This window comes from Rhinatrema bivittatum, chromosome 6 (genome assembly GCF_901001135.1).
Source record: "Rhinatrema bivittatum chromosome 6, aRhiBiv1.1, whole genome shotgun sequence".
NCBI classification, from domain to species: Eukaryota; Metazoa; Chordata; class Amphibia; order Gymnophiona; family Rhinatrematidae; genus Rhinatrema; species Rhinatrema bivittatum.
The window spans coordinates 248,192,196-248,207,669 of record NC_042620.1 but is presented as its reverse complement, the minus strand read 5'-3'; the positions used below and the strand labels follow the sequence as shown (position 1 = coordinate 248,207,669).

The window sequence follows — 15,474 nt, the reverse complement described above, 5'->3', positions numbered from 1 at the left end:
TTATGTATTCCCAAGCATTTGTGTTTTACTTTTACAATATGCATGTATTATTGCTGTATACTAGGGTTTTTAGTAGACCGCATATGTTATATGTTCGTCTGTGTGGAAAATAGTACATGTTGCATGTATCAATGCTATATGTTTGAGTATATGCCAAGCAGCTTATACATGTTTGCATAAATCGATAGTGTATGTTTTAATTATTTCACAGAGCACATATATGTATATTGTGTATTTGGATACATAGTAAGAAGTAATTATGGATGAAATTTTCAAACTGTCCGCATTTGGGGGCAAACTCCATTTTTTACCCTCAGGCTTTGCGCCAGTTTTCAAAAAGAAAGTGTGCCATTTTTCACTTTGAAACTTCCCAAAGATACAAAATACCCATGGGCATTAGAACCTGCTTTTTTGTGCAGGTAGACATGTTTCATAAAATAACACACATAGACTTGAAAATACAAAAGGATTTACAGTATGTGTGTAAAACTGGGTTTTACGTTCATAGTCCATTTACATATGTAAATGGGCTTTTGAAAAATGCTACTTTTTTCTTGTGCAGCTTCTTTGAAAATTTACTTCATAAGGCTGAATTCTCTAAAGGTTTTATGCACGTAAATGGACTTTTGAAAATTGCTACAATGTATATGCTATTTTCATGTGCATAATTCCTTTGAAAATTCACTCCTATGATTCTTATTTTCCAATTCTGTACTCATCATACACCGAGGAATGTCTCATCTAAATGAGGCTAAAAGTATTGAGGACACTTTTCAGACAGTTTATTTATGTGTGTAATTCACTGTTTACTTGTGTAAATTACTTTGAAAATCTTATTTTAAATTCTGTATATATATATTTGTTTCTGTCTCTGAAGACTTTTTATTGGATTATGCTTTTCAGGTGTTTGGAGAGTCTGGACGTCCAGATATCCGTGGGATGCCTGGTAAGGATTATATTAGGCTATAAGAGCCAGGGATCAGAGGTATTAGGTAGAAAGAATATAATGTTAGAGAAATGGAATAGGCAGGGCTGTGAGGATGGAGAGTCAGTGTAATCAGTTAGGAAGCCATGGATCGGGGTTTTAAGAGGGGCGGGTATAAGGCTAGCATAATAAATAGGGACTCCGAGGAATAAAGGGTGTTAGAAAATTAGAATGCATAAATATAAATTTAGAATATGAACACGGAGCCAAGGATTGTGGACGTTTATCAGAAGAGAATATGAGGTTTAGTGTAGTAGAATAAGTAGCTGGGGATCCATGGTGAGGGTGTTATAACGAGGTAGAGTATGAGGTTAATATGATAATTGTTAGATCATAGTCTAACAGCCAGAAAGGCTTATTTGTTCCTCAACATCAACTACTTTGTGAAGCCCATACCGGTAAAAAGGCTGGATTGAAAATTTTGGTATTGAAGATTAAACTCCTATACTAGAAAAGGGAATTATTTTATCTAGGGAGGTCTATTGGATGTCTAGATTAAATCAGGCACAAAATAAGCCCCAATAACTCAGTAGTCTGGGGAAAAAAATCAAACTCCAAAACACACCACAATATTCCCCAGTAGTAATTTTTTCTATTTGCAATCAGGATCACTATAAAGTTTGTTGGACCTTCATGGATACAACTTGATAAAGTAAACAAGCTGTGTTGTCCCTTTGGTCCACTTTTAATTTTATTAATATATTCAAATCTTCATTTTTTTGATTTTTATAATTTCTTTAAAAGTAAGTCCCATCACCATGAAGGTCTCCTATCAGGCTGTTATCACAAAACCTTAATTTCAAGCAACGTCAAGAGAGCCAAACAACTTTCACAACTTATCTTGAGTGTCCATATTGATCACGACCCCGACATGGCCATGTTTCGATCACCACTCTGCTTCAGGGGTTTCTCCAAAGACTGGTTGGAGAGCGTTTTGAAAGTTTGGAGAACCCTCTGAAGCAGAGTGGTGATCGAAACATGGCCATGTCGGGGTCGTGATCAATATGGACACTCGAGAAAAGTTGTGAAAGTTGTCTGGCGCTCTTGACGTTGCTTGAAATTAAGGTTTTGTGGTAACAGCCCAATAGGAGACCTTCATGGTGATGGGACTTAATTTTAAAGAAATTATAAAAATCAAAAAAATGAAGATTTGAACATATTAATAAAATTAAAAGTGGACCAAAGGGACAACACAGCTTGTTCACTTTATCAAGTTGTATCCATGAAGGTCCAACAAACTTTATAGTGATCCTGATTGCAAATAGAAAACATTACTACTGGGGAATATTGTGGTGTGTTTTGGAGTTAGATTAAATCAGGGTCATAGGGTGACTGCTGAAGTTGGTGGCACACCAAAAATTTGCTGCTGCCATATGACCAAAAAACAAGAATTTTGAGATCCTCCAACAGAATTACATCTGACCCTCTTGCATGTGATCCATTGCCCAGAGAGCTTCCCCGGATCCCCCACACATTCCCCTGAGCCCCACAAACACATGATCCGTCCCCCAGACAGCCTCCCCAGATCCAAACATATACATTTCTAACAGCCCTCCCAAAGACATGATCCATTGTCCAGAAAGCCCCCCATACCATAGAGCCCCCAAAGCCTCAAACAGATGATCCATGGACTGTTTTTTAGGCTTGCCTTTACCTGGCTGCTGGCTCACTGGCACTTACAAATGTAGCCATTCTTAGCCTGGCTATAACATAATAATGACAGCTAGGAGTCTGCCTAGCAAGCTTCTTATGGTAGTATCTGCCATGCTGTGCAGGTTTACCCCCATGTTTCTCTTTAACTGGGTGATGAGCCTTCTTGAAAATTCAGACAGTGCTGCTTGACGTGCTTTGCTTGTGGACTTGGCCGTAGAAGCAGTCCTGTGCTTTTTCCCTTATGTCTGCGTATCAGTACCCCAGACCATAAAAGTCAGGGCCCCTGTTGGTTGTCATCTGAATCCAATTCCTCTTCCCCCATCCCCCACCGTCAAAGCAGAAAAGTGATGTTGCAATTCCATCAAAGGCATCAAAGCTTATTGGTTAAGGGTAGTAATCCCATGCCTTATGTTAAGGGTAGTAACTGCTGCTCTAGACTAGTTATTCCCATGCTTTATCAGTTCTCCAGACCATAAAAGTTGGGGCCCTTGTTGGTTGTTGTGTGAATCTCATTCCATTTTTCCCCCCTGCTGTTGAAGTGGAGAGCAATGTTGGAGTTGCATCAACGCTTATTGGGTAAAGGTAGTAATCCTCATACCTTCTGTTAAGGGTAATAAACTGCGCTAGCAAGTTACCCCCATGCACCTTTTCTTCATTTCCATCCTCTAGCCTTTAGGGATCCACAGTGTTTATCCCATGCCCCTGTGAATTCTTTGACTGTTTTTGTCTTCACCACCTCCTCCGGAAGGATATTCCAGACATCCACCACCCTCTCCATGAAGAAATATTTCCTGATGTTCTGAGTTGCCCCCCAGCCTCTTGGAGTTTCATTTCATGGCTGTGAGGTAGGCATGAAGGCAGTGGCAGAAGTCAGGAAAGTAGAGGTAGCTGATCTGGCTATCCCTGCTACCAGCGTTCAGAGTCTTCAAGCTCTGCAGTGCTGCACGGTTCTTGGCTCTTTCTAGCAGCCACAGGCATGGCAAAGGCAACAGCACTAACGAATGTGCGCTGTGTGTGCACGGCACGCACCTGTCCACAAACCTCTCCTCTTCATTATAGCTCCTCCTCCTTAGGACTCTGACAAGTCAGCATGGTGACAAAAGTAGCAGGTTTTCTGCATGAAAAAGGAAGTCCCCCCCCCCCCAATGGCCTTACAGCTATGGAGGTGGTGCCAGGGTCAATCAATCACATAGTCACTGCATTAAATAAAATATGTAAGGGCAAAGAGCCAATCCTTTTGGAGCAGGGGGGGAGCCAGAGTGGAGGCGATAGCATCCAAAGTTGGTCATGCATGGCACACCCCTCTTTAAAGTTGCTGGTGCCTGTATGGATGCTATGGTCATGCTCCTGGAGCCAGCACTGAGCAGAACTGGCAAGTGAAGAGAAAACCTCCTTGCAGCTGACCCACAGCCCACACAGACCCACACATACAGACCCACAGCCGCTGGTAAAATACCAGAGGTGCGGCAACTGGGGTGAATGAAGGATCACTGTGTTTTTCTCATGTATTTTCCGGTGGTGGTGAGGCAGGAGCTGACGAAGCCCTTTCACCAGGCAATTAGGCACAGATTTGAGAAACCATCTGAGTTCATTCTTGAATCTATTTGGATGGCCATCCTGACTTTGGGGTAAAGCTTCTCTGAGCAACTAAGCTCTTCCACCTAGGGCTTTAAAAACTGAGTAGGCAATTGTGGAATGCAATCAACATATTGTGGCACTTGAGAACAAAGTTGGGATGCCACAGGAGGCGGATAATGCCATGGATAAGGAAAACATTTTTTTGAGGAACAAATTGAAGAACCTTGAAAATATGGTTAGGAGACTGAAGTTAAAGCTGATCAAGTTTCCTCTTTGCCTTTGGTTTATCTGCTTGATATGTTTAAGAACCACTTAACTGAGGTGCTTCAAATACTATCTCAGTCTCTCCTCCCTGTTGCTAAAAAAAGAACAGGAGACGCTGAGGGGGGTCAAGTAGAACTTTGACAAGCTGTGCAGGAAAACCTAAAATCAACTGCTTTACTAGAATCTTCTGAGGAGAATATGGCAATTGCTGCTTCTTTGATAGTAGCTTTTGCCTTGGATCCAGACCAGTTGGGTGCTACGTTTATGTTTTTGACATCGAGATGCTAAGTTTTGTAATATGAAAATTTGTTTATTTCCTGATTCTTCTTAAATGACGCTAAGGAAAAGAAAGTCTTTTCTTGCTTTATGATATAAAGTTGTACACTTAGGTGCTTCTTACATTCTTAAATTTCCATGCAAATTCTGGGTCAAATATCAAGGAATTATGTCATCTTTGAACTCTCTCAACTTTCTTTATTTTAAGTGATAAAGTTGTTCAGGATGGGTGAATCCATAGTTTAGTTGGTCGATCTCATTTCCGTTGGTCTCTCTGTTTGGGTCATATATATTTGTTTTCTCTCCAGTTAGTTTTCTTCTATCTGTATTTTCTGTATTGAATTTGTAATATCTTAGGGTTGTAACTTGGTTTCTGCCATATTGTGGACTGATGGTTAGGCTTTGTTATGTAAAAGTTATAGGGATAGAGTTGGTAAATTGTCTTTTTGCCTTGGTTTTTTTTTTTTCTCAAGATCTTTCTTGAAGTAATTAAAACTGTGCAAACAAATAAGTAAAAAAAAGATTTGAAAAGTATATGTGATACACTTCAAGTTGTTAATACTAGCTGTTATCAGGCTTGTGGACATGCAGCCTCTGAATATTATAAATTATTGAGGGGTTTCCAGAGCACCGAATGTTCTAGACTTGAGAACGTTATGTGAAAAAAGTGTGCTGAGCCAGCTTAAATATATTTTAGAGGAAAATTCATGTCTCAATTCATGCGTATGGATTTCACAAGTCTTATGGAACAGAAACTTTGCTTCTTTTGACTTTGGATTTTTTATTAAAGAGACTAGATGCCAGGAAAGCCTAATAATACTTTTAGATATTTACTGCCACTTTTGATACCATTGATTTTCTATTGTAGTTACCCATTAGCTGGATTGGGCCTTGACTTACCCATTCTTAAGGGACGCATAAGGTTCACTTTGACTCATCTGTCTCAGAATGACTTCAGGAGTGCTTTTTCAGTTGTTCTTTTTCATATATAAAACCAACAGCCAGTCTGGTTACCAGTAAGCCCTGGGACATGCCAGCAAGTGCAGTTAGTGAGAGATCCATGCCCCTCCCTTAGAGAGTGCTGGGATGGACATTCCCCTCCTGTGAGGTTATATAGCAGCTTTCTACAGAGAGCTTGGGGAGGGAGGGGGCAGTATAGTTTGCTGTTTTAGAGGAAGGTTTTTATAGGTTTTCCCTTGGTTGATTTTTGATCTACCTGAAGGCCTGGGCTCCATTCCGCCTGGGACCCTTTGGGACAGGTCAAGGACTCTACTACTGCAGCCTTCTCCATAGGAGCAGAATGGTTGTCCTGGGACTAATTTGGGGAATTTTGGACTTTTGCTTGGTAGGAGCCTTGTGTGACACCTGAGCTTTTCCTAGCCTTCAGGGCACAGGGAACCTGATTCAGGTTAGAGAAGTCCTGCCCATCTGAGGTGATGACTCGTTGTAAGGAACAACTTCAGTGTTAGTATTTTTGGGGGATAAGAATATTGGTTAGCTGCCCAGGAGGAAGATTTTTGCTCTCCTTCCTGTCTGGAGTGAGAAACAGCCCAAGCTGCTGTTTGGACACAGGGTCCCACCCATCTGGGATCCCCACAAGAAAAAGATCAAAAGTAAAGAGCCTGAAGATCTGCTAACTGTGAGTAAGAACCTACTTACATCATTGAGGATACCCATCCAGCGTCTTCACCCTGGGAAGAGAGAGGTTTGGACTTTCTGTGTAAGGACAGGATTTTGGCGATCTTTGGAAAGGGTTTCCCAACCAACTTAGTTACCCTGCCCATGGGGATCTCCATTCCAACTAATCCAGGAAGGTGGTTCTTCAACGATGCACACCACAGAGAGCCCTAAGATTGCAAGACAAAGGATTGCTTAAAATTCCAACATCACGGAGCACACACTTAATGCAAATAAGAGACCGCATGTTTTGCATAGCAGGCCCCAAGTTATGGAACTCTCTCCCAGAGCCACTACGTCTGATAACAGAAAGAAAGAGTTTCAAATGAGAACTGAAAACATGGCTCTGTAGAAAAGCCTATAATCTAATATAAAGGCCAATAAGCTGACATCGTCACTACCAACTCTTTAAAAATATTGGTAAATTGAGTAAAAAGAATTGAACGATATAAAAATGAAAAAAGACTACATTATGACTATGGTGCACAGGATAATGAAATGCAATAGCACCTTAATTAACGCATACTTGATGATGTTGTGTTGACGTAGAATTAGTATTTAGAATTGTAAGAAAGTAGATAATGCACAAAACTAGATAATGCATGAATATGACCTCGACTATGTATTAGCTGTTTGTATTAACCCAGAATATGAATGCTGACCAAAAATGAGAATGTTGACCCAGAAAACTAACGATGATTTTATAAATCGTTGTGATCTTATCTTGGGACAATGGTATATAAAACTCCTAAATACATAGATAGATCCCTTGCCTACATGGTAGACTTCTACACAGATAGAGGTAGAGACTGTAAACCAAGAGAGAAATGCCGTGGTTCTGGAATTTATTTAATTGCGCCATTTCATCTGACTATTCATCTCAGTAAAGTTTTAATTTTGGACACTTTCCAAGTGACTCCAGTATGTTTTTTGGTCACACAGTAATGAAAAATACTCTTCAAGTCACTCCTAACACTTGGGCCCTGAAAACTATCTCTCTACCCTCCCCCCCTCCCCACCAGCACCAAAAGGATCAACACCCTGGGGAAGGAGTCCCTGCCCCAAAGAGCTATAAATAAGTTAATGGCCTCACAGGAGTGAGACAGACCAGGTGAGGTGGGGTTACATAAATATATATATAAAAAAAAGAACAGCTCCAATTGCGCGAGTTCATTAACAGGTATGAAAATGTTCGGTTGAGTTCAGTAATGTATGCACATATACGTCTTTGAAAATAGCAATTTGCACACGTTCTTCTTAACCTTGCCCCTTGAATGCCCATAGATCTCCACTTTTTTCCTCTGGTAAAATGTACGTGCCATACTGCAAGTACGCATGTGCTATTGAGGTTTATAAAATACCATATACGGATGTATGTGATAGTTTTACATGCAAAACCCCTTTGAAAATTCACTCCTTAAAGAAGGAGCAACAAAATGTGCCAAAGCCTGGACAGAAAGTTTTGGAAGAGCTTTAATCAGCCAACTAGGGCAGGTACTGAAATCATTTGCAGAGGGTTTTAATGCTTCCAAAATGTTCAGCACCTCAAAGCAGATACATAGTGAAAATTATGCCATATAATGTCAGAAGAAAGCAAAGTTGTCATAGCAGTAAGTAATTTTGTTATAGGAAAAACTGAATGCAGTTTGGAAACATTATCAGAGGAAAAAGCAGCAAGAACTACAGTATCGATAGCATCAGAGATATTTTGTAAAGTAGCTATAGTCATAGTTTTGGCCACAGAGAAAAGTGCATGGGAGTGATTGGCAATTGATTTGAGATGTTGGGAAAAGTATATTTTCTTGGTAAGATTAATCAGATTCTTATACTGACACATTAGATCTAAATATATGTCTCGGTCATAATGTTTCAAAAATGTTCTCCAACATTTCTCAGTTCTCTAGTTTTAAACTGAAACAGGTTGGCTGAAAACCAAGGATTATTCCTTCGTTTCTTGGTAGTATGCATTGTATAGAATGTAAAATGTTTATAGTAACAGAGTTTGATCGGCGAAGCATTTTAACAACAGAAGAATCTGAGAAGCATAAATTAGCGAATTCCCAAAGAGACAAAAAAAGCATCAATATCAATAGGCTTATGTTGGGTAAATTAGTAGAAGAAAAAGCAGATGGTAAAATATTAAAAATAGGTTTAAAATTAAACAATATAAGCCTGCGATCTGACCAAGATTCAAGATAGGTGATTCAATCTGGCAGCAGTTTCACTCATAAAAACTAGGTCGCACATATGTTCAGCAAATGGGCAGGGAATTTAATTATTTGGTTAAAACCCAAAGCTGTCATAGCTAATAAAAACTCAGGGAGATTATCTAAACACAAACTTTCTAATGGAAAATTAAAATCTTCTGAAACTACAAAATTGGGATCCTGCCAGATACTTGTGACTTGGATTGGCCACTGTTGGAAATAGGATGCTGGGCTTGATGGACCTTTGGTCTGACCCAGTAAGGTAAATCTTATGTACTTATATATATGGTAGTTTAGAGAGAGCAAGTGAGATCAGTAATGTATGGCAGCTGTCAAGGAATTGGATGGGTTTTGGGGGATAATTCCCAAAGGCAGAGGCAGTTCATTGTTTGAAAATTTCATCACAGATCCTGCAATGATGCTTCCTCCTTTAGAAGAGTTGTAGGCTGCGTTTCATGGTTTCATCACATTCGTTCCCTATCAGATATTTTAGCGATCAGCATTTCTCCTTTTCTCTTTCCCTCAGGTAATAAGGGTGATCATGGAGCAACTGGTCTTCCTGGAGCCAAAGGTGAAAAAGGAGACAGTGGACCCCAAGGGGAGCCAGGTAAAGTTACAGAGGCTAAAATAATGTTTACTGTGCCTGGAATACAATATAATGGATCTACAGACAACACATGCAGAGGTCTTGAGAGTATATATATTTCTTAAACTTTACAGATAGCCTTGTTACTAAACTATGTTACCGGACTCTAATGGCACTTCCTATAGATAGTGCTTACTTGTATATTTTCCAAATATGTATATATGTGCCTCATTGTAAACCGTTGTGATGGTATTCTACTTAACGACGGTATAGAAAAGATTTTAAATAAATAAATAAAATAAATAAATATATAAGTATATAACCTGTGTGGGCTCTGGCACTTTGAGCTTATGCATGCCCTTGCAGGCCCCACACAACTTTATTTACAATTTAATAAATGAGACCACATTCAGCTACTATCCAGCTCACAAGTTAGCCAGATAAACGTATCTGACTGAATTGGGCTGGATATTCAGTGGCATAGTTGACTGCTGAATATACTCAGCTGCTTATAGTTAGCTGGATAAGTTTATCCGGCTAACTTTAGGACAGCCAAATAGCAGTCATAGACTTATTTAGCTAACTGAGCAGGATAATGCTGAATATCAGCACTTATCTGCCTAAGGTAGCCAGACAAGTGTTGCTGTCCCAGAATGCCCCCAGCCTGCCCCTCGGTTACAGGGTGATTCATCAAGCTGTGTTAGGGCTCTAATGTGCGTTATATTGCACAATGTACACAATATTTTGCATCTCCCTGCCCAGATACCCTCCCCTATTACAATGACCTTCTTTGCATGTGATTCACATATATGAATAATGCATGTAAATAAGATCATGCAGTCAATTTGATGTTAATATTTTATCACAGCTGACCGAGAAGGTGATAAGCCGCAATAAAATAGCATCAAATTGAAATGTGTTAGGTGTGCTACGGGAGGCCTGGGACCCTCGCACGTGTCCCGAGGTTCCCACTTCACATTTAAAGTGGCAGAAAACTTTAAAAAATAAAGATGCGGCAAAAGGGGAGATTTAATGAGGGTCGATGCTGACCCCCGTCTTAACTAGGAGCCGCCAGTCAAGGTGGCCTCAATTCCCCAAAAATGTAAAAAATTAAAAAAAATTTAGGCACACTGTCCATCAAGAAGCCTCTCCCCCACATCCATCAAGAAGACCCTCCCATCCCAAAGTCAAACATCAAGAACCCCCCAAAAAAAGGAGTAGGACCCCCAATCTCCTGCACCCTCCCCCTGAACCTGTCGAGATCCTGCATAAGGATCTCCTTGTAGCGCCATTTTCCAAATTGGCACCAGCTTCACTTTGCCCCAGCCATGTGACTGAGGCAAAGTCTGGAGATTGACAAGGGTGCACCTGGCCCCTTACGCGGGATCCCTTGACAGGTTCGCAGGGGTTCAGGGTGGGGGGGGGGTATGGAGGATGGGGGACCTACTCCTTTGTTTTGGAGGGGGAAAGTATTTGATGTTGATCTTGAGGGGTTGGGGGGGTCTTTTTCATGGAGGTGGGTAGGCCGTCCCCATGCACCTAATGTTTTTTATTTTTTACAAGTTAGGGGAGTCTGGCAGTCTCAGTTTGAAATGGGGGTCAGCATTGATGCTCGCTCAATCTCCATTTGCTGCATCTTTTATTTTTTGGGCCAGTGGTCATTTAAGGCGATGGTGACCCTGTGAGTTTGGGGGCTGCCATTGCATTAAAGGGCCGCTTACCGTGTTCTTTTGTGCCATGGTGTTTGCCATGACACAAAAGAACACACCATACAGCCACGATGCTTTTTTGGGGGAGGGGCCCTGCTGTCATGGCGACGCCTCCCCCCACATCGTGGCTTAGTGAATCTAGGCTAATTGGCAGCTGCTGACTGTGCCTGGATATTCAAGCAGTATCATTTAACTGGTTAAGTCTGATCTTAACTGGCTCAGTGGCACTGAATATCAGGTCCAAAATGTGCACATAAACAGGAGAAAAATGTGCACACAAATTAGCCCTCTTCTATGTAAATCTCTTGTTAAAGATGTCATCAGCTATTCTCCGAAGACCAGTGAGATGGAAGTCCTCACACGGGGTGATATCATATGATGGAGTCAGCTTTTATGTCAAACTTTCTAGAACTCTGTGCCATGCTGGGCATGTGTAGGCTGACATGTTACCATGTGTCCATGCAAGGTCATTCAGTCTCTTCTTTTCTGCAGAGTTCACTGATTGTGGATTTATTTCACTTCACCTGTTTGTCTTGGGGTTATTTTCTATAAAGGTTCAGGGAGGAATTGTTTGTCATGGGATCCTGCGGTCTATTTTACCTTTTTAGTGACCCTAGGTAGGTTTTTAAATCATTTTTCTAGGTTTCCATTCTATAGTCACATTTGGTTGGTGCTTCAGCCACTGGTGATCATTGAATTTGATTTTGCATCCTTCATTTTTTGGCCAGTCATAGAAAAGTCTGTTAGAGGCTATAAGTAATTACCCCTATGCAACAGGAACATGTCTGTCATGGGCCACTATGATAGATGTGGCTTGTGCCTGGGAGCATTTCATGATATTCCAGGGTGTAGTTGATGCATGACCATGACCCTTATGAGGTGACAGTCTGACACAGTGCTCATGGAGAAGCATTTCTGGCATTGTGAGTCCAGCCCATCAGCATTGGTAATGAAGGCATTGACATTGGCACCCAAGAATTGCACTGGTTGCTGGTAATGCATAGACATCAGTAGGCATCCCGCCCCCTCGACATCTAGATCATGTAGAGGAGCTCTGCACTCAAGGTCTTTGATCTGCTCAGGAAAAACTTCATCAGAGATAAGGGCAGTTTGGTACACTCTAAAGGCTGTCAGAGATCAGTTGGACAACAAAGTAGTCTTGGTCCAGACATGCAGTCAAGTAGTAATGCATTACATCAATAATCAGGAGATTGTTCAGATGTGGGACTGGACCATCTTTCAAGGGGTGGTCTTCAAAGCCACATATCTGGCAAGTAAGAGCATATCCTTGCCAACAGATTGAGTTGGGTACTAAAACTAGATAATCCAGGTGTAGGGCACACCAATGGCATATCTGTTTGTGTCTTCCCAGAACAGGAAGTCCATGCTCTTCTTTCCCAGGAAAGGCAAACTAGTCTAGCATGCCTTTGCCCCTAGTTGTAGTGAAGGCCTGCCATGTGCATATCATCTAATTCCCCTCATTATGAAGACTTTATTTGAAGCTGAGAGAAGACCAGGGAACTATGATTCTCCTAGACCTGTTTTGGTCGAGACAGATCTGGTCCCCATGCCTGAGGGAGTTGTTGGTCAAGGAGCCAGTCAGACTGTGGAATTCCTCAGCTCTCATCACTTAAAATCGGGGGTGATTTCACCATCCCAACTTTGAGCCTCAGGCTTTCAGAGCTTGAACATTGAGAGGGTAACATCTCAATGTTCAAGCTCTTTCAAATGGTGTGTCTTGTGTTCTTAGCTTTAAGAAAGGAATCCACAAGGAAATCATATGGAATAAAGTGAAGGAGACTTGCCTTGTGGTGTGATTAAAAGGACTTAGACTCTTTATCCTGCTCCACACAACAACTGGTTGATTAGCTTCTATATCTGAACAAGGCAGGTCTCAAGATCAACTCAGTAAGAGTTCACCTCCATACAATTGGCACTAATCACCAACATGTAGACGGTAGACCATCTCTGTACAGCCTTTATTTGTCTGATTCATGTGAGGCCTGCTTTAGTTGAAGCCTGATGGTGCATGGGACGTCAGTGTAGAACTGACCCAGTTGATGAAAAGTGAACAAGCACTGCACAGCTTGGACTACAAGAAGGCCTTATCCTTCTGTCTGGAATGAAATGAAATCCATAAAAAGTCCACCTAGCTTTTTTGTTTACTTTTGACACCAACAAACTGGGCATTGCCATTGCCAAACAGACTTTATCCAATTAACTATCAGATTGCATCTCCTTCTCATATACCAAGGCAGAATTGAATCTGGTGGGTCATATCAAGGCTCACATTGTCAGAGCCATTGTAGTGTTGTTGGCCCACCTCAGATTGATCTGCATGGAGGAGATCTGCAAAGCTGTTTTATGAAGTTCTCTGCGCACATTCACATCACATTATTATTTGGACAGGGACTCCCAACACAGCAATAGATTCAGCTAGTCTATCCCACAGAATCGCTTTGAGGTGTAAAACCTACACCACTCTCTCCTAAGACCTCTTGTTTTTGATCCCTATTGTCCCTTATAGGTAAAAAAAAAAAAAAAAAAAGAAAAGAAAATTCCTGTTTCCAATAAAAACAGTTGTGTTTTTCTTTTCCCCTTTTTCATTTGTGGCAATCTGAAGCTAGGCATTCCCCATGTGTGAGTATTGCCATCCTGCTTCTCCTCTGAGAAAGCAGATTTGCTTATCTGTAATTGGTGTTCTCCGAGGATAATGGGATGCCAATCTTCACAAAACCCGCCCACTTGACTTTAGAGTTGCTTCTCCGAGAATAAGCTAAAATCAATAGATTGAGACCTGTGTGAATGCGTATTATCATGCCAGCCTGCACATGCCCAGTAGGACATAGTTAGGGACCTTCTACTGCATTTTCACCTGTGTGTTATAACAAAGTCATTTTTCCACTAATTTTTTATTATAACAATGAAATTCTCAGGAAAAATAAAATAAAAACTGAAAACTAAGGTTCCTAGGCACAGTCAAAGTTATGGAAACCTTAATATAGTAGTTCTGGGCCAGGCTCCTACAAGCGCTAATATTTGCCAGCACTGACTACTGTAATGCCCTACTATTAGGATTACCATACACGACAATAAGACCTCTCCAAATTCGACAAAACTCAGCCGCACTAATTTTAACAGGAAAAAGAAAAAGAGATCACATCACTGCAACACTGGCTGAACTACACTGGCTGCCAATTGAACACAGGATAAAATATAAAACCCTTTGCACTATACATAAGCTAATCCACGACGAGAAAGCGGAATGGTTAAACACAGCTCTCCGAGTCCATGTCCCACACAGGAACCTCAGATCTGCCAACAAAGCCCTCCTAACTATCCCCTCAGTAAAAACTGCAAAACTAACACAAGTCAGAGAAAGAGCACTATCATTGGCCGGGCCGATACTATGGAACACCATGCCCACAGAGGTAAGATTACAGAGAGACTTCAAGACTTTCAAAAAGAGCTTAAAAACATGGCTCTTTAGAGAAGCCTTTTCACAAGGAGAGCGAGAAAGAGAGAAACGCTGAAAGCTGTACACACAAAATCTTTATACAGCACTAACACAGTATATGTATGTACGTCATGGTTTGTTTACTACACCCTTAGTTGAAATGTATAAATAAGTATTTTATTGTAATCACAGGACAGATTAAACAACACTGAACATATAGCCTTTATTATGAAACTATGTTACCGAACTTATAAGGCACCACCCTAATATTAGGAACAGAAACATGTACAATTTACTATATGTGCCTCTATGTAAACCGTTGTGACGGTAATATCCTGAATGACGGTATAGAAAAGATTTTAAATAAATAAATAAATAAATAAATAAATGATGTCACCACATGTGAGGACTTACATCCTGCTGTCCTTTGAGAGCACTTGTTACAGGTAAACAACTTTGCTTTACTCCTCATTGCATGGAGGTGTATTAATGTCGTGAAGTCTTATCTCATGTTTTATTAATGCTAGAAGTTTAACTCCTAGATAATGGATGGAGTAAAGTCAACTCGCATTTCTGGGATTATGGTGCTGTGCGAGTGTGATGTCAGATCTGGAGTTCCTGGGTGAAGGGGTCCTGGACTTGGTCTTCTGAGTCAAGGGTGAACCAACATACATGGGAACCACAGGTGCTGGACCATGGTGGCACAGCAGCCTAGACTAACACTGGTCCCAGAAATGTAAGTTAACGTTACTCCATCTGTGACCCAATAGTTACATTTCCAAGTCTAAACAAAATGGGCTAAGCATTGGCGTACCCAGGTCAGCAACCCTGAGGCAGGGACTCTCTCTAGCCTAGGACCTCTGAGTACGAGACGCAAAATTGGTCTGTGTACAACTGTCTATCAATATGTATGCTCTTTGGGGAAGGCATTATAATAGCACAATTGCTGTCATCATGCAATGCTTGCTATATGTACAACTATCTGTTGCTGTTGCCTCATGCTTCTCTGAATTTAAATAAGACCTGGGAGAACAGCTGAGAGCAGAACTGTTGACCAGACAGGAACTACATGACAGGGGGAT

At 41.0% G+C, this 15,474-nt stretch overlaps 1 protein-coding gene across 1 annotated transcript in view; it reads left to right on the top strand.

Moving 5' to 3' along the window:
• COL18A1 (collagen type XVIII alpha 1 chain) overlaps positions 1-15,474 on the top strand; it is a 352,734-nt gene that overhangs the window by 251,749 nt on the left and 85,511 nt on the right. Inside the window, exons 28-29 of the mRNA XM_029606745.1 lie at positions 904-946; positions 9,167-9,247. Of these exons, the coding sequence (XP_029462605.1) occupies positions 904-946; positions 9,167-9,247 (124 nt within the window). The remainder of the gene's footprint in view (positions 1-903; positions 947-9,166; positions 9,248-15,474) is intronic.